General features: G+C 59.2%; 1 protein-coding gene across 2 annotated transcripts in view; it reads left to right on the top strand.

Annotated features, from left to right (window-relative positions):
- Positions 1–18,732, top strand: part of VAV2 (vav guanine nucleotide exchange factor 2) — a 193,300-nt gene that overhangs the window by 162,422 nt on the left and 12,146 nt on the right. For both annotated transcript variants that reach the window (XM_058524427.1, XM_058524428.1), the window contains exons 11-23: positions 420–488; positions 2,104–2,190; positions 4,381–4,466; positions 5,258–5,390; positions 7,732–7,841; positions 8,678–8,779; positions 9,195–9,283; positions 12,108–12,124; positions 12,963–12,984; positions 14,035–14,162; positions 15,502–15,576; positions 16,929–16,981; positions 18,414–18,530. In XM_058524427.1, the coding sequence (XP_058380410.1) occupies positions 420–488; positions 2,104–2,190; positions 4,381–4,466; positions 5,258–5,390; positions 7,732–7,841; positions 8,678–8,779; positions 9,195–9,283; positions 12,108–12,124; positions 12,963–12,984; positions 14,035–14,162; positions 15,502–15,576; positions 16,929–16,981; positions 18,414–18,530 (1,088 nt within the window). The remainder of the gene's footprint in view (positions 1–419; positions 489–2,103; positions 2,191–4,380; positions 4,467–5,257; positions 5,391–7,731; positions 7,842–8,677; positions 8,780–9,194; positions 9,284–12,107; positions 12,125–12,962; positions 12,985–14,034; positions 14,163–15,501; positions 15,577–16,928; positions 16,982–18,413; positions 18,531–18,732) is intronic.

Below are 18,732 nucleotides of genomic sequence, written 5' to 3'. Positions count from 1 at the left end.
AATAAGAGCTCCTGTGGCTGATCACGTCCCCAGCCTCTGAGCTTCCTGGTAGCCAGGGTAGAAATGGAAATGGGAAGTCCTTCTGGAGACAGACCTGGGGAGCGACAGTGGTCTCTGTGAGGTGCTGTGCGCGGCTCGAGTGAATCAGCAGGCCACCTGTCAGCTCAGCACCGGCTTTGTGCTGGTTAAACATCCCTCCCATTATCCGCAAGATCTGGGGACACCCCTACCTCGAAGTGGTGTGTCGCCTGGGTGAGGGCTCGCTGTCTGTCTGCTGGAGTTGGGCGGCTGAGCCAAAGCCTGGGCCAGTGGATGGGGGCTTTGTCCCAAGGGCCTAGCTCTGTGCACACAGGGTGAGGGCGAGGGCAGAGGCCGGGGCCTCCGTACGGTGACCCATGACTCCCCTCTCACCCCTCCAGGAACTTCTGAGCCATTCCACCGACCGGCCCGAAAGGCAGCAGCTCAAAGAGGCGCTGGAAGCCATGCAGGTGGGTGGGTAAGCTGAGGCAGGGGAGAGACGGTGCCAGCCTGGGGCTTAACGCACCAAGCCTGCGTTCTTTGACTGGAATTGGGCGCTGTGACCGTAGACAGATTTTCCTGCGAAGCAAGAGGCAGAGCAGGGCGGGGTGGTGGGTGAGACCCACCCAAGGGCAGAGGGGCGGTGGAGGGGCTGCAGGCCAGATACTTGCCCCAAGCGTCCCCATCTGTAACCTCGCCTGGCCCACAGTGACTGCCCTGGGCCTTCCTCCTGCTTTCCTGACAGTCTGCCGGGCCGTCCTTGGTTCCCAGGCCCTGGCCTCAGTTTCCCAGGTTCTGGGCCATCCAGCCCCGGGCTGCCCACTGTCCAGTCCTATGGTCTCTGCCTCTGAAATGCCCACCCTGCCCACCACACCTCCTCTCACTTCCTCCCCGTGTCCGTGGAAGCCCACTGTGCAGATAAGCCCCGGAAGGAGAGCTCGGCTCACATCACTCCCCTGCTCAAAAATCTGTGGCTCCCCACTGCCCCCGAGTCAGGCATGGGCTCATTGCCCTGGCACACAGGCCCCCACAGGTGCTTGCGCCTGGCTTTGCAGCTGTGTTTGCCATGAATGCCCCCAATTCCAGGTGAGCTTGGCCCCTCCCAGGCCCCTGAACCTGCTGCGTCCTTTTCCATCTCTGAGTGTTGGCTCCGACTGATCCCCTGCCTGTCACCTGGTTGCATCCTGCGTGTCCTCAGTCTTTGCAAGCTGACGTTTCCCGGGGGGATTGCCCCCCTCTGGGTTCCGTCCCCCTACTGCTCGGCAGTCTGTGCTGAGAGCCTTTCCTCCAGGTCGGGCGGGCACCCTGTGGCCTGTACCACCGGGGCCACGGTGGTTAGTCAGTTCACGAGGGCCGTCTGATAACGCGGCTGCCCTGGGGTCCCTGGTTCTGCTGGCTGGTGGGTTCCTTGTAGAAACGGGCGGGAGGTGCTGGAGGGGAGGCTGGAACCGGCTCCCACCTCGGCCTGGCTCGAGAATTCCACCCAAGGCAGCCTGTCCTCCTGGTGGACGGGTCAGTGCCGCCTGCGTGCCTCTCCCAGAGGAGGCTTGGGTCCCGGGGCTCTCAGGGGCGCTGGGTGCCTGGCCAGCTGCTCTGCCCTCTGGATTGCAGCGGGCACTGCCCCCTGGTGGCCAGCAGGAGGCTGCAGCGTGTGATGGCCCAGGCTAGATGTGGGGTCGTCCTCATTCTGCAGTGGGGATGGGGAGGGTCGCCCAGGTTCTGCGGAGGCTCCACGGGAGGCGGCACCTGTGGGTGCCCACGTCCCGAGAGTAAGGAGCGAGCTGGTCCGGCTGTAGATGGCTGTTTTTCCTCTGACCAAGTGGGGATCGTGATGGGGTAGAAAGAGGTTATTCCAGGAGGCAGGAGTTTGGGGTTTTAGAGCCCCCATGGGGTACAGTTTGGGGTTGGTTTTACCTTTCCTGCCTTCTTTTCCTCATCTGTCAAGTGGGGTGACACCTTTCGCCCCCGTGTGATCTCGAGGGCTGGCCACCTCTGGTGGATGTGGAAGGTGCTTTGAAGATGGGGGCCCTGGGCGGACGGGGGTGGGGGTCGGGCCTGCTAACAAGCCCCCCTGTTGTTTTCAAGGACTTGGCGATGTACATAAACGAGGTTAAACGGGACAAAGAGACCCTGAAGAAAATCAGCGAATTTCAGAGTTCTATAGAAAACTTGGTGAGTGTGGCTGACTCTCCGAAGAGTGAAGATTAATTATGACCATATAGACATATTGTCAAAAATTGCTTTCACAATCTCAATATGGAATAAGCGGAGGGTGAACACACACCCCGTCCGCCTGGGTGGTAGAAGCCGGTGTAGCCAGGCTGCTCTGCTCACTTCCGCCAACCCGAGTGCCCTGCCCACGAAGGCGGCCACTTGCTATGGGGCAGGGCCTGAGGGAAGAACCTCAGGGACTGGACCCGGGACTCTCTTGGGTCCAAGAGGAGGGCGTGTCTCCCGGCGGGGCATGAGGCTGTGTCTGGTCCGTGGACCCCTGGCCCACACTCATCTCTGCTGTCCCCGGGAGGCACAGTGGAGAGGGTTTGGTCGCCCTGCCCAGGAGCTGCCCTTGGGTTCTCCCCTCCCCCTTGGCTTCCATCAGGCAGGCTGACACCTCATAGGACCCTCCCCTCGGTCTGGCAGAGGCTCAGCCTTGGGGCCGTGGGTGAGCCACCGTGTCCTGCGGGGAGAGGAGATGGGCCATCCCAGGAGGCAGACAATTCCCCACCCGTGACAGCCAGTACCAGCTTCTCTCGGAGCTGCCGAATGTTCAGACCAGGGCTTCTCCACCTGGGCACTGCTGACGTTTGGGGCCAGATCATTGTTTGTTGTGGGGTCTGTCCCGTTCCTTGTAGGATGTGAGCAGCATCCCTGGTCTCTGCCCACTAGATACCAGTAGCACCTCCATCCTTGGGAGGCCCAGTGATGACAACCAGATACGTCTCCAGACCTCGCCCACTGTCCCCTGGGTGCAGAGTCGCCCCCGGGTGAGAACCACTGGTTTACGCGCAAACATTTTCACTCCCTGGACCCTGGATTTGGCAGGGTCCGGGTGAGCCTCTGTCAAGGGCAAATCAACATGGAAGCTTTTGCAAAGGACGCCCCCGGATGCCCATTGCTCACCCCCAGCATCGGAAGAGCCCAAAGAGGACTCCCTACCTCTACAAACACACGGCTGGAAAACGCTCGTGAGGTGCCGTCAAGTAAAGTAAAAAGAAGCCGCCAAATGGCGTTATGATACGACCCCATTTTTCTTTCTTTTTTTAGAAAAAATACAAACGCCTGAGTGCAGAGGAGGTTAAGGATGGCTATGCCCGACCATGAGCCAGGGCGGTAGCACCTGGCGGGCCCAGTGGCTGAGGTTTCCCCTCGTTACCCTTGAAGTTTCTAAATGCTGTGCAATGAGCAGGCGGGACTGTGGCAACACGAAGAAAGACTTTTTTTTTTAAGTTTTTACATATGAGTGATACTTGATCGTTAAATAACAGAAATAAAAGAGGGGTGAGCAGGCTTGGAGCGTTCCTGCAGGCCAGGTGCCCGCTTGGCGCTGTGGCTTTCTGACCCCCAGCAGCTGCAGGAGGGGGCGCTGCTTTTGTTCTGCACTTTAGGGATGAGACATGGAGCACGGAGGCGAGTGGCTACGCGGGGCGCTCATCTCCTTTTGCGGTGTGTGACACCAAAGCTGCGCTCCTAGTCTTGCCCCAGCAGCTTCTGGAAAATTCAGAAAACTCGGAAGAAGATGCCGAGAGCCGTCCACCATGGCGCCAGGAGCACGACCTGTGAACTTTTGGGAGCATCCTCCTCCTGTCTGCATAGACCTGTCTTTAAAAACCACATGGGGACGCGTTAAGAGACGCTCCTTGTGAATCAAAGCAGAGCAGATCTACAACCCAAATGGAAAACGAAAATGAAGTCTCAGCCAACCAGAGAGGGGGTTTGACAGGAAGCCTCTTCCTGTGGAAGATGAACGTGGCAGGCCCCCCGCGCCCTGCCCGCCCTCCATCTGATCAGCGCTCTGTTCTCTGTAATTTGGTTTCTCGAGGTTGAGCCAGGTCCCTGCTCCGGGCTCCACACAGCAGCGGCCTGTTGACTGACGCACCCCGTCAATGGCTCTTTGTTCCTGCGGAGCTGGAGGGAGTCCTCGGCGGGCGGGGGGCAGGACAGGGGCCTCTGGGGCAGCCCCCCCCGCCCAGTCCTGAGCACCAGCCAGGAACCACTGGGTTCATGTCATTTTGTTCCCGCCTTTGGTTTCTGTGGGAAAAGTCCCCCTTGGGCGCGTGCCCACCTGGCCTTCTCACGACGCAGGTGCTGGGGAAATGGGCGCACTGCTCTGGCCCGGGGCTCACCGCCTCCCTTCTTTCCCAGCAAGTGAAACTGGAGGAATTTGGGAGGCCAAAGATCGACGGGGAGCTGAAGGTCCGGTCCATAGTCAACCACACCAAACAAGATAGGTGAGCAGAGCGGCCGCGGGCGGGGTGGCGTCATCACGGTCAGGCACTCCGGGCCGGGCACCCCGCTCGCCAGCCGGTCTGGAAACAGCTTTTCCTGTGGAAAGAGCTGCCTGCCCACTCGGCTTTGTGTGGTTCTGCTTTCATTGCTTCCTTCCTTCCCGGCGAGAGCGCCCGGCAGCCACATCAGCCAGCAACCGCCACGCCCGTGGGGGTGCCCTGCCCGTGGCCGGCACTGGGTCAGCTGGGGGCAGCCAGAGGCCCCGGCCTGCGAGCTCACAGGCTCCCGGGAGCTGGGACAGAGTGGCCGCCTGAGCCCTTTGCTGAATGACTGAGGGAATGCTGGAGCTGGTCCCACGGAAGGCTCCAGACGACCTGGCTCCGTCCCTGCTGGTTCAGTCCTCCACGTGTACCTACTGTGTGCGAGGTCTGGGGCCGTGGCTGGGTCACAGCAGATGCGAGTCCTGCCCTCATGGGGCTCCCAGTCTAGAGGAGCGTGGACATGTAAACAGGCAGTGACCGTCTGGGCCAGTGCTGTGAGCAGGGTCAGCGTGGGGGTGGAGGAGCCCGCGCGTGCCCCAGGCCGTCGGGGGCGGCCGAGGAGGGCTTCCTGGAGGAGTTGTATCGGAGTAGCCAAGACCTGGCCGACCTGGCCGAGGGGTCAGAGTTAGCCGGTGAGCCAGGCAGAAGGGTAGGGCTGCAGCCCTCCTGCCGCCCACCTGGGCACACGGCATGGCCTCGGAGCACGGGGTGCTGGCTGTGCTGACGGGCCCCTGGCCGCGCTGTCGGGCCAGGTACTTGTTCCTGTTTGACAAGGTGGTCATCGTCTGCAAAAGGAGAGGCTACAACTACGAGCTGAAGGAGATCATCGAGCTCCTCTTCCACAAGATGACCGACGACCCCATGAACAACAAGGATGTCAAGAAGGTGGGACGTGGGGCCTTCTGGGGCTGGGCCACACCAGGCAGGGGGCAGGCGTGACCTCCACGGAGGGGCGAGTTGTGGGTGGCCTTGGGAAAAGGTGAACCGGGTGGAAGTCAGTGCTGACCCCGAGTGGGCCAGCTGGGGGGGCCAGGCGTCCAACACTCCACAGTGGGGACGGGGCCTCCCTTCTCAGCCAGCCTCTTGTCACTGAGATTCTGCCGAGGGCACGCCTGCTCCGGGCCGGGCCCAGCTCTGCCCTGCCCTTTATCTTTGAATCTTCCCTGAGGTGGCACGATGGGATTCACAGCTCCCCATGGAGGAGATGAGCAGGGTGGGCCTTACACCTTGGCTGCTGGACTCCAGCCCACATTGCCCCCTGCAGCAAGCAGGCCGTCCTGCCCCTCCCCACCCCTGCCCACTTTGGAAAAGGGCTCTGGGTGGGCCTCCTGTGGCTTGTCAGACTCGGATGTCCAGCCAGCGGGCTATAGCTGCTGGGGACAGGGCCATGTCTGCTGGAGTAGGCCCAGGACTGCTGGGGGCAGGGCCATGACTGTGGGGGCGTGGACCATGACTGCCAGGGTGGGGCCATGTCTGCCAGGGGCGGGGCCATGTCTGTCAGGGGCGGGGCCATGACTGCTATGGGCGGGGCCATGTCTGCCAGGGGCGGGGCCATGACTGCCTGGGGCAGGGCCCTGACTGCTGGGGGCAGGGCCATGAGTGCTGGGAGGGGGCCACAGCTACTGGGATGAGGCTGCCTTACCCTCTGGCTCAGTCCTGATTTGGCAGAGGTTTCTGCACCCAGTACTCAAGCACTTACTGAGTGCAACCCTGAGCCAGGAGCTAAAACTCCCAGACCCCGGACCTCAGAGCCTGCAGTGTAGAATGCAGGTACCACCAGGGAGAGCTACAGGGTGACCCGCCCAACCTTAATGTCTGGAACAAGCCACTGGGGCCCCAGAGGTGGTAACTGAGGCCTCTCCCCAGGCAGTCCCCGCATCCCAGCCCCTGGCACCTTCCCTTGTCCCAGAGCTCTTGGCAGTGGTCAGTGTCCCAGGCTGCCGTCCCCACTGCAGGGCTGGGCCGAGTCTCTTAGTGACCGCGTCTCCCCTTTTCCTTTCCTCTCCTCATGCTTCCTAGTCTCACGGGAAAATGGTAAGCACCTGGCGCCCTCATTCTCTCTCGTTCCGTTCCTTCCCTCAGGGCCCGAGGCTGCACTTCCTTCCTGAGCTGGAGTCGGGGTCCTGGTGGGCCGGAGCAGCCCAGGCTCATGGCTTTCTTCTTCCTCTGTCCCCTCCAGTGTCTTAATTATGACAGTGACATGTTACAGGAGGGTGTGAAGTGAAGGCCCCACTTCTCTGTCCCCCAATCCACTCCTCTTCTTTAAAGGGGGCTTGTCTACCCTCACTCTGTGTCATCCCCCTCTTTTTTTGTCCTTCCCATCTCTCCCTTCTTCCTTCTCTCCTTCCTTCCCTTCCTCTCTCCTCCCTTCCTGCCTTCTTCCCTCCCTCCCTCTGTCTCTCTCCTCCGTCTCTCCCTCCCTCCCTCTCTCTGTCTCTCCCTCTTTCCTCGCCCCTCCCTCCCTCCCTCCCTCCCTTCTTTTTCCCCCCATCTTTTCTAACACAGATGGACTCAGACTTTCCACACTCTTCTTCCTGGGCTCCTTCGAAAGCCCGGCGAGACAGCCGGCCTGGTGGGTGGCCGTGGGGATGGGCAGCTGGGGGCGGCTTTGCTGCAGGCTCCTTGAGCCCTTGGTTTTCCCTGTGTTTTTTCCTTTTTTTTTTTTTTGTTTTTTTTTGTTGTTTTACTTCAGAGCAGTGAGTTTTTTTAGCATCACATTTAGGAAGTGAAAGTGGGTGGGCTGGCATCATGGAAGGGCCCTGGCGGGTTCCTGAACACGGGCTCCCTGGGGACCCAGCATGATCAATAGAGACGGCCCTGCTGAACCAGGAGAGTTCGGTTCGGGGTGCACCTGGGAGGAGGTGGGAGGTGGGGTCCCAAGACATCTTGTTAGAAGGGCGTGCACACGGACATGCATACATACACATACCTACACGTGTGCATACACAGGCACAGGTGAGTGCACTGTATGCATGCACACTGTCATACACACATGCACACACGTGTGCACATGCAAGCATGAGTGCACTGTACACATGCACAGACATAGCCACATGCACAGACGCACATGCACACACGTGTGCACATGCAGGCACAGGCGAGTGCACTGTACACACACGAACATGCACACACACGTGTGCACATGCAGGCACAGGCATGAGTGTGTGTACACGTGTCCGTGTGCCTGAAGCCGTGCCAGTGGCAAGCGCCCCGTCTCCTCCCGCAGTGGTCCTACGGCTTCTATCTAATTCACCTGCAAGGAAAGCAGGGCTTCCAGTTCTTCTGCAAGACGGAAGACATGAAGAGGAAGTGGATGGAGCAGTTTGAGATGGCCATGTGAGTTCGAGGGGGAGGCAGTCTGGGGTTGGATGTCCCAGGGGCGTTCTGTCCGGGGCCCCTCTCAGACGAGGGGTGGTTCGAATGTCCAGACACTGAGACAGGCTCTGCCACCCCCGGGACGCCAGCCCCAACTTGGTGGCATCCTAGCTGTTTAATCTTCTTGGGGCAAGAGAGCCGTCCCTCTGCCACAGCCCGTCCACTGCTTGTCCACTGGGCGGCTCCACGGTCCAGTGCCCCTGAGGCTGCACCTTGCTCACCCGACCGGCCGAGCAGCGTGGCCAGATCCTCAGGGTCTTACAGGCTGGTGGAGTGTCACCTGTTTGTGAAAGCCGTAGAGCTGTTTCTCCCTGAAATCTAGGGGCACCCCAACATGTCCAACAGAGAAAAGTGATCAGTGGGGTCCCCAGACCCCTCAGACCTTGGGGCCAGTGTGGCAGAGTCTTCTGCACGTGGGCTCTGCAGTGGGGCTGGGGGCCTCCGGGCAGGTGCGCCCACCTCCTTGCCTCTTCCTCCTGGTGAAATGGAGAAGAGAGGAGGGCCCAGGTTATGGGGTTGTTGGCAGAATCAAATAGGATCACGCCCGAGACTCGTCGGAATAGATGACGGCCAAGCAGCAGGCCCCGAGGCTTTGCCATGTCTGCCCCTTAGTTTCCAGGCGCTATAATTTTCTCCCCAGTGTTCTTTCATGAAAGTTTTTGAGTATTCATCAAAGTTGAAAGAATGTTCCGGCAGACACCCTTGGATTCCACCGTTAACATCTTGCCCTGCTTTCTTTGTCACGGACCCTTCCACCCAGCCTTTGCGCCACCGGCTCCCTCTCTCTCTCCCCTCAGGTCGAACATCAGGCCCGACAAGGCCAACGCCAACCACCACAGCTTCCAGATGTACACGTTCGACAAGACCACCAACTGCAAAGCCTGCAGGATGTTCCTCAGGTGAGGTGCCTCCTGGCCCGGTCCCCACCCACCTAGTGAGGCGTCTGCCCGCTGTCCCCATCACCGCTGACCGCCCCACAGGCCAGCACCGTGCTGGGCCCCGAGGGGCCTGGGGAAGATCCCACAGCGTCAGACCCCGCGGGGCCCTCGGGTATTCCCAGGGAGGGAGGTGGTTGTCCCTCTGGGTGCCCAGGGCCCGCTGTGCAGGACAGTGGAGCGAGGTGGGCCGGTCTGAGGGGAGAGTGGGCAACCAGGCTGCACATTGGGGCAGGGGTCCTGGGGGCCCAGGGCTTTGAGGGGTGGATGCCCGTGGGGCAGACGGCGAGGCGGGTGGTTGTCCTTGGGCCCTGCCCACGGCTGCGGAGCGTGAGGAGCCGGCCCAGCGTCCGCCTCACTCCTGCCCTCCCCGGCACAGGGGCACCTTCTACCAGGGTTACCTGTGCACCAAGTGTGGCGTCGGGGCGCACAAGGAGTGTCTGGAGGTGACGCCTCCCTGCAAGATCAGTGAGTACCTGTGTCTGCCAGACGTAAGCCTCGGGGCTGGTCCTCAGGCCCCGTGATGCACCCCACGTCACTCACAGCTGCGCTTTTCCACCCTCCCAGCCCTGGCCGCGTGCGCGCATTCTCGTTTCCTACCACGGTGACCCCACAGGGCAGGGCCCAGATGAGGAAGCCAAGGCTCAGAGAGGAGAGGACACCTGCCCTGGGTCACACGGTCTCAAGAGGCCCAGCCGGTGGGGGATTCCATGCCAGTGACCTCCATCCTAACGGTGATACTCGAGGGCCTTTCTCTGCCTCTTCTGCTTCCCCTGCCCATCCCAGTTGTAAACTTCTAGAATCTCCACCCCCAAAATGGGCACAGAACATTCTTGGCAGTTGCAGGGAGGTTTCCAATCAGAGAAACAGCCATAATCATTCTTCGCCCCTGGTTCTCCCGGACCTGGAGAGGCCTGGCGCTCCTTAGCTACAGCCGTGTTAGTAGATGGTTCACACATGCACACACACATGCATGCACGTGAGAGTACAGCACTTGCAAGGCTGCCCTTCTCCCTGTGCCCATTTATCAGGTGGGGAACCCTGAGGCTCAGGGAGGGGAAGGGACTTGAGCCCCCCCAGCTGGCACCCGGGCTGCCGAGGCTTCTCTGAAACGTCTTGGTTTGGGGGATGCATCTGGGGGAGTGCCCAGGCTGGAGCAGCTGGATGGGCAGCCGAAAAGCCTGAGACGATTCTGGAAGGTTTCAGAGACGCCCAGCAGGGGCTGGCCGAGCACTGGGTCCGGTGGGGAATGGGTGCTGAGGCTTCATTCTGGAGCACAAGCCTGGGGGTTGGGGCACCTGCCAAGCGTCAACTGTGCTCCCCGTGCTTCATGTGGGCGACCCAGACCCTCCCACATCCCCGTGAGACGATGCTGTCACACATGGTCCACACACAGGGAAGCTGCTCTCAGAGGAGGTCAACTCGCTCCAGGTAGACAGAAAATCATGGCAGGCCTGCTTGTCACCCTGAGACACCACTGCCCAGAATAGAGGGTTTTGTCAGTTCCTCATTTACTGTGGCTGCTGGCCCAGCTCCCTGATCCCGGAGGAGGGTCCGACAGGTCAGCCCAGACCCCCTGATCCCAGCCACGGGCCTGGTGCAGACATGTCCGTGTCCAAGATCTAGCAGCCTCTGGGCTCGAAGACACTGCTGGGCGCCTGCCGGCCTGAATGTGGGTTTTCAGCTTTGCCCGTCAATACCGCCCTCTTGTGGCCGCTTGTCCCCCGCACCAGGTGACTGGACAGTTAATTTCTGCTGGCATTTTTTTTCTGATCCTAAAAGTAACATCCTTACTTTTGAAAACTTGGAGAAAGAAAAGAAATGAAATAAAGAAAAAAATAAACATCACCCACAAATGTATCAAGAAATAACCAAGGGCGATGCTTTCGTATATTTCCTTCCAGTTTTTCTTTTTTAAAAATATTCTTCCTGGTTTTTTTCCCTCTGATTATTAAATACTCGTTTCCCATGGAAAATGAGGAAAATTGAAAATGTAGAGAGGAATAAAGGAGGTAGAAACAACTCACGTGCCTCCAGGCACAGCACACAGCCTCCTCTCTTTTCTGCGGACGCACGGCCTGCCCCCCATCTCTGTTTGTTTCTGTTATCTTCATAACATACATAACTGGGACCTTCCGGGTAGGCAATTTCATATCTTTTGAAAGCCGACGTTATCGTGAGCCTTCTCCCCATGTCATTAGAAGTTCTCAGTGGGCACCTGGTTTTATTTTAAGGAGGCTGTGGTTCCCTTACGTGTCTCTCTGCTGGGGACTTGGTCCTGCCCCAGTCCCTTTGGGCCATGTTCCTCTGGAGACTTCCCAGTTGCTTTCTCTCTGATAAGAGCTGCTTTGCCTCTTATCTTCTCTGGGCATGGACCCCATGCAGCCCCATTGTCAGCTCCACCTCTGGGCTGCACCAATCACCCGGGCCAAGGCAAGCTTAACTGTTTGCTGCCCCGGGGCCAGGCTGTCCCAGAGGGACGCCAGCTGCTCCCAGAGAGCCTCTCCCCTGGGAAGCCCTCGGCAGGGCAAAGCCTGCTGCTGCCTTCTGTGTGGGAGCGGGTGGGCTGCCTGCCCCTCCCTGCCCCTCCCTGCCCCATGCTCGCTGAGCCTGTCACCTCTGCTCTGCAGGGCCTGTTGGATGCTTACTTGTGCCCAGAGCAGTCTGCAACTCTGAGTGTTAGATGGTGTTGAGGTCACATCAGCCACACACCTTAGGCACTGTCATCCTTGCTTTGTCCAGTGAGGTAGCAGCCCAGCTTGTCAGATCACTGGGGTTCAGCTTGGCTCTCTGTCCTCCCTCTGGGTCACCCCAGGGCAGGTGGACAGAATCTTCGGAACATTTGCCTTCCATCTGACAAACTGAGGTGCTGTCTTTGTAAACGAGCATGCTGGCAAATAGGTAGCATGCCCACCGACGCCTCCTGTCACTTGCCCACAGCAGGCATTACTAATCGATAGCGGAGATCTTCCCTTTGAGCCTGGGTTCTGCCCAGTGATCCAGGAAGCTGCCGCCATTGGAACAGAGTGGCCCACACGGGAAAACCTCTTTGCCATCTGGTCAGATACGCAGTCTGCATTCTCCCATGTGCCCCCGAAAACCAGAGCTCGGAATTTGCCATGAGAAGTGATTGAGCGACTTTTGTAGTCACTAGCTATGCGTGTCCGTAATCAATGTCTGAAACAGCCTTGAAGCTCGCCTGGCTCACACACTTAAGCGCGCCCAGCGACTCCTGTCCGTGTCCTCGGTGCTGGCCGCTTGCCCTCTAACGCCTGATGTGCTTCCCTTTCAGGTTCTCCTGCAGACCTGGTGAGTGTACCAAACTTCCCTTCCTGCTGCCCTGCACCTCGCACAGCCCTGTGTGCCCACTCATCCTGCCTCTCCCCACTCCTAGGGCCACACTGGCACAAGCCACTGCTGGTCACGAGGGGCCTTTGTTTTCTTTCGTGGGCATCAGTAGAAATGGGTCCCCACGCACGGCCTCCCAGGGGCCCTGAGAGCTGCGGCCCTGCCCCGCTGCCCACCCGTTCTGCTTGCACAGGGCTTGCTCTCTGCTGTGGGTGCCCAGCTCTGCGACATGCATCCACCCGCCTGCCCCCCATCCTGATTTGGCTTAGGGCCCTCTGTTTAGCTGACCTGGGGATGAGTCCCTGAATTCACTTGTGGGGTGTGGACGTCATGTCTCTCCCCCAGCTGTGGGGTCCGGTCAAATTAAACAGCACTTAAAGGACACTTATTAGGCTCTGCATGGGGTACAAAGATGCCCTCTCGGAGGAGGGAAGACATGCAGCATTTAGTCTTGTGCAGCAGGACATGTCCCAGACAGATGACAAAGCCCAGGCTCAGAGCAGGGAGGCCCCAGGGCTGGGGTGGTCAGGGCAGGCTTCCTGGAGGAGGTGGGAGTTAATGGTAAGGGATGGGAGAGGGCAGGGGATGGATGTCCCAGGGCTGTGGAGGGGCGCTATGGTGGAGGGTATATGTGAGAATAGTGGGGAAACAGCGTCACCAGAGCCCGTGGGAGTCCAGGACGTGTCCCTCTCCTCCCCCTGCTTCCTGCCTTGACCCTTCTGTTGGCCGCGGGGGGCGGGGAGTGTCCGATGCTTGGGCAGCCTTCCCTCATCACTGTCGTCTGTCCTTGCCCTCACAGGACGCCTCTGGAGCGGGACCCGGTGAGTCTGCGGGACTTGGGCCCACTCAGCTACCGTCCCTGTCAGCGGTCACCCTGGGAGCCGAGCTGGAGCTGGCTGCAGTGACCACCCAGCTTCGCCCAGCGTTCTCGACTCCAGGCTTCCCGAGCGTGTGCCGCCCTCTCGCCCCGTCTCCCTCCTGCCTCCACGGCCGCCTCCCCCAGGAGCCCTCCTAATCTCTAATGACACAGCGCCGGGCAGGGGGACGGGGCCCAGGCTGCAGAGGGTCAGGGTCCTTGCAGCCTGAGCTGCAGCCCAGAGACCCCCGAGCAGAGTAGATACCAAGATGCTCTGCCGTCTTGGCCAATTCTCTATCTCGTCGTTTCCCCCTGCTTTGCGTCGTGTGATAGGAGCATGGCTTTTAAATGTTGAGAGTCGAAAGCATCCTGTTTGGGGAGGTCCAGGCCATGCTGGACACAGTCAAACCTAATACTGAAAAAATCAGAATGAAAAGCCCCCTCCTGCCACTGGGACACTGGCACTGGGAACCAGGCCCGGCAGATGTGGCCCATGGGGGGCTGGGCCGGGTCAGCGCAGGGCTCTGTCTAGGAGCGGCCTACAGATTGGTGGGGCCTCAGCCGGGACCCCCCATTTCAGCCCCAGAGCTGCCCCAGACCCGCTGTGTGGCCTTGTCACGTCACTCTGCCTCGCTGACCCCTGGTCCCCCTCTCTAACGTGAGGGTACCCCCTCCTGCAGGACGGACTCTTGCCACAGATTTGAAAGGTGTTTGGAAAAAAACCCCTGAAGTGCCAGCTGAAAATAAGTCACTATTCCATAATGATGCTCTGCATCTGTTACTCGCAGAAACAGTTTACTTACGCTCCGTAGCAGAGACGGGGGGGTTACGGGAAGAATTTAGGGAGGGGCAGTACAGGCGAGTGTGTCTGTCTGCGGCTGTGTTGGGGGTGGTCTCCTGCCCAGCAGCCCCGAGGGGTCTGAGAAGGCTGAGGAGGCCGAAGTCAGTGACGGGGCGGGCTGCAGCCAGGACGAAGTCACCAAGTGAGTGGCCCCTACTGCCCTGTCCTCTGCAGGTCCCAAGATGGTGGCCGTGCAGAATTACCATGGCAACCCCGCTCCCCCCGGGAAGCCGGTGCTGACCTTCCAGACGGGCGACGTGATCGAGCTGCTGCGAGGCGATCCCGAGTCTCAGTGGTGGGAGGTAGGTCCTGAGGCTGGAAGGGTCGAGGCCCCTGACCCCGTCCCCTGGAGCAGAAGCACAGAGTTCTGCATCCCTAGGCAGGGGCGGGTTGAGGGTGAGAGGCCATCGGGGTGGAAAGAGTGAGCTCTTAGCAAGGCCTTGGCTCCTGCCGAGACATGGCTTCAGGGGTCCCCTGCCCTGCCTTTCTGTCTGCCTTCTGCCTTGGTGCGTCCTGCACATGCCCCCATGCTCCGCCTCGGCCATACCGCACCCACCCTCCTTGCCACCCCGCCCCAGTCCAAGCCAGCACTATCATGGGGCGGCCAGGCACTGTCCTCAGCCCTGGGGGACACCATGACTGAGACCCAACACTATCATGGGGCGGCCAGGCACTGTCCTCAACCCTGGGGGACACCATGACTGAGACCCAACACTATCATGGGGTGGCCAGGCACTGTCTTCAACCCTAGGGGACACTATGACTGAGACCCACTCCCCCGCCTTCCCCCAGGAGGCCCCTCCTGGTGGAGGAGACAAACGTGGACACAGATGTCAATGTGATGGTTTATGGTTCTGAGCCCTGAAACTTACTGTTTCAGTTAAAAGGCCCGAAAAGGTAGAGCCCTCCATGCCCACCTGCCCCTGGGCACCTCTGCCAAGCCCCAGTACCCATGGGGCAGTGCCATGGGAGCTCAGCCTGGGCTGACGTTAGGGCGAATGTTCATTAACGTTTGTGTTACTATTGTTGCCGTCATTGTTGTTTTGTGATGGTCCCTGTCAGTATGTACTTAGTTATGAATTTATTGTACTAGACCGTGCCTTCACATAACTGGAGATTCGCAAGGTGCAGAAAGGTGTCTGCTGTACAAAATCTCTGTTCCGCCCTGACCCAGCCGCCCCGTCCCCTCCCCAGCTGTGACCAGGGCCATCAGTTGTTGGTGGCCTTGCAGAGACACTTTGCTGATGTGCAAGTGGAGCCTGAGGAGGAGCTGCAGGAGGACTCCCTGCAGAGAACAGGGAGAGGGAGGGCCGAGCCCCAGACCCTCCCAGACATTGTCTGCGTTTCATCTAGATCCCTGGGTCCACGTGCCCCTTACGGTTTGAGAAGGGCCGGTGTAGATAAGAAAGAACCGGACAGCAGCCAGCCGGTGGGGCTCTAGTCCCAGCTCTGAGCAAGTCGCTTAACTTCTTTGGGCCTCAGTGTTCTTGTTTGTAAAGTGGGGAGGCCCCTCACCTTCCTGCCCCAAAGGCTTATGAGGTCAGCTGAGGTTACAGTGGGGTGCACACTAAAATCCCCCACCCCAGTCACTGGCCAGGCCAGGCCCCGCTGGCCCTGATCTTCTCTGTCTTCTTCTTCCAGGGTCGGCTGGTGCAAACCAGGAAGTCAGGCTACTTTCCTAGCTCGTCTGTGAAGCCCTGCCCCGTGGATGGAAGGGTGAGTGCTTTCCACAGGTGCTTCAGGAACACAGTGGCCAGGGCGCCGAGGGTTCTGAGAGCTGTCTCCTCACTTGGGATGTCCTGGGCTGGTTCAGGACATCCTTGCTAGATGGCCATCATGAGCTGGCCCCAGAGCTGGGCCTGTGCCCAGAGAGAAGGTGGGTGGGGGCCAGGGGACAGGGGGTGGCTGCTTGAAGGGCTCAGCCAGTTGGGTGTTGCCTTTCATCGTGGTTTTAAAAACACCAAAATGAGCGTCTCTTTTAGCAATTGTAATGGACCGAAGGCCAGCTGCCGTTCTCCAAATTTTAGGGACTATAAGTCTTCTTGGACTATTATACAGCCCCAGGGAGGAGAAAGCTCCCCCAAACATAAGGATTCAAAGCTGGGCTTTATGATACTTAGAAAAAGGCAATCGGGCATTTGTTTCATCCACGTGGTATGGAGCAAATTCTTGTCTGTAACAAAAGGCGTTGAGCTGTGAGCCTTGAATAAATTGAATCACCCCCTTCCTGCAAAAAAAAAGGCAACTAAGAGTGAAAGAGGGAAAGTCGTCCTGAAGGAGCAGGAGACAGGTCTCCGACACCGCGGGAGCCCTGACCTGCCCCCCGGGCCCTGCCTGGCCTCTGGCCCCGTCTGCCCAGCACACTGCTTCTGTGCGGTGCCATTGTCCAGTTGAAGGAGAAAGTGTTAAAACATGTAGGGCTCTTGGACAGGCCTTGCTGACAGGTCAAGGGGACCAGACAGCAGAGGAGGAAAAGCACCATTAACTCACTTGGTGGCCTGGGGCAGCTCCTCTCCCCACCCGGGGCCTCAGTTTCCCCATTTGCATGGTGAATGGGGTGGAGAGAGGACAGGTAGTCTGTGAGGCTTTGCCCAACCTGTGGCCCAGTGAGGGGAGGCCAGGGTGGGGGCTCTGGCCAGGGATGGGGTCTCGAGAGCTGCAAGGCCTGCCTGTGTGCAGCCCGCCGCCTGGAGACCACACTGCTGCCGGCCGGGCACCCCCTCGGGGCCTCCAGGCCTCAGGCTCATCTGCAGCAAAGAGCTGTCAGGTGTGCTAATGTCCACCGCTGAGAAATTCCTGCAGCCTTCGGTCCCCCCCTCCCTGGGGATTCAGTGCACTGTCAGTTGGTTGTGACTTATTCATTCATTCAATCAAAGCTACTCAGAGATGGTGAGTCCCAGCGCTGCCCTCAGGGACCTCGCAGTCCAGTGGCTCCGGGGCTAAGTCCACATTTGTCGTGGTGGCCAGTGCTGGGCCCAAGAGTCGGGTCATTGCTGACAAGCCTCCTCCAGCCCCCACTCTATGGACGGCCCTGGCGTGGACATTAATCCGAATGCTCTCTTCTTCAGCCGCCCATTAGCCGGCCACCATCCCGAGAGGTCGACTACACGGCATACCCCTGGTGAGTGGATCAGCGGTGGCCCGTTTGCTGTGGGCTGTGGCCCACCCCCCCAGGCTGGGTCTGCGGCCGGGCAGCCTCTCGGTTGTCTCCAGGGCGGCTGAGCCCCGCTGCCCCCAGCCCCCTTCTCCTTCCTCTGCCGTAAACCACCAGGGGCCTGGGCGACCCTCTCTACCCCGAGGCACTATGTCCCTATCGCCAGAACAGATCATCAGGTCTGAGCATTTGGGAGAATAAAGCCCTTTTTTTATGCAGTCTTAATGAGCTTCATCATGTAAAATATATAAAAGTGGTCTATTTAAGGCCAAATTTATAATCTCGTGATGACTCATACAGCTGCTGGATGAGAACAGTGAGGCTGTTTGCATTAATAAAAGCGTGAAGGTGGATGTTTTAAGCGTGAGTCACAGATGCATGTCAGCCTTGGGTCCAGCCTGTATCACTTTGCCTGCTGGGTCCCCGGGCTGCCTGGAAGAGTGACCGAGTGACCAGCCGTCAGTGACAGTGGTTCTCTGCAGATGCCCGCCCCACCGCAGCCAGTGTAATGGGCAGCTTGGGTGTGGTGGCCCTCTATGCTGGGAGTATCTACCCTCGTGGTTTGCGGTTTGGGGTCATCTCTGAAGCCACCCCTGTGCCCGGCAGTGCACTGTGCCTGCCCCTCGGTGTCCCTGGCACCTCGGCTCAGCCGCTCCGCCCATGTGGTAAAGAGGCCCGCGAGTCTGTTCACGGACACCGTTCACCCTGCACTGAGGTCTCATGTACACAGTGGAGGACCGACTGTGGCTTTCACTTGACAGTGTAACAAAGCACAGTTTAATTTTCTAATGTGGGTTCTGTCCTGGTTCCATAGTATCTACAAAAGTCCCAGTTCAGCCTGACAGGCGGGGCAGGTGGTAACAGGTTTTGTTTTGGGGGCGGGGGGCTTGCCTTGCTATCTGGGATGGGCTTCATTTCAGTGGAGAGGGCAGGAAATCCCTTCTGTCAGAGTCTGTGCGAAACCCATTCACGGAGATGTTGGTGGACTCCAGTGTGTTACAACAAGATACAAAAACCCACACATGAGCAGTTTTTACTTATTACTGCTTTTTAAATAGTGAAAACTTAGAAATTCTATCTAATGTTCCTGTGACGCTGAACACCTCCTCCAGGCCCAGGGTTCTGTAGAGCAGAAACCCCCCAGTGGATGGGCGAGGTCTGGGGTCCTCATCCTGCCCCCAGCATCTTTCCAGTGCTGCTGTGTCCTCACCTGTGGATGCCCCACCCACGTCCCCTCCAGACCCGCCCACTGTTTGCCCCTCCTGTCGGGGCGTGGCCTCATTTCCCAACGGGCTCATCCTGCAGATTAGGCTGTTGGCTAATAGCTCTCTGCCCTTTAGGCTCGTCAGTGTTCCAGCTCTCACTTCCTTCCCGGCCCTAACAGACTCATCTGCTCTAGGTTTGCAGGCAACATGGAGAGGCAGCAGACAGACAACCTGCTCAAATCCCATGCCAGCGGGACCTACCTCATCAGGGAGCGGCCAGCCGAGGCAGAGCGCTTTGCCATAAGCATCAAGTATGTATCGGATCCGGGGTCAAGGGGACCCCTCCCCCAATGTGGTCCTGAACCACGGAGCCCATCCGGCTCCTGGGCTTCTTGGGCTGTGGGTGGCCATGGAGAGTCTTGCCCAGGACACCTTTGAGATGAAAGGGTGTCGTCAGTGGGTCTATACAACGTGGCAGCCTGGGACATGCGTGAACGGTCCACCCACCGTCCC

Source organism: Diceros bicornis, chromosome 28, assembly GCF_020826845.1.
Source record: "Diceros bicornis minor isolate mBicDic1 chromosome 28, mDicBic1.mat.cur, whole genome shotgun sequence".
Classification (NCBI taxonomy): domain Eukaryota; kingdom Metazoa; phylum Chordata; class Mammalia; order Perissodactyla; family Rhinocerotidae; genus Diceros; species Diceros bicornis.
The sequence above is the reverse complement of the archived record's forward strand: the minus strand, read 5'-3'. Positions and strand labels throughout refer to the sequence as shown.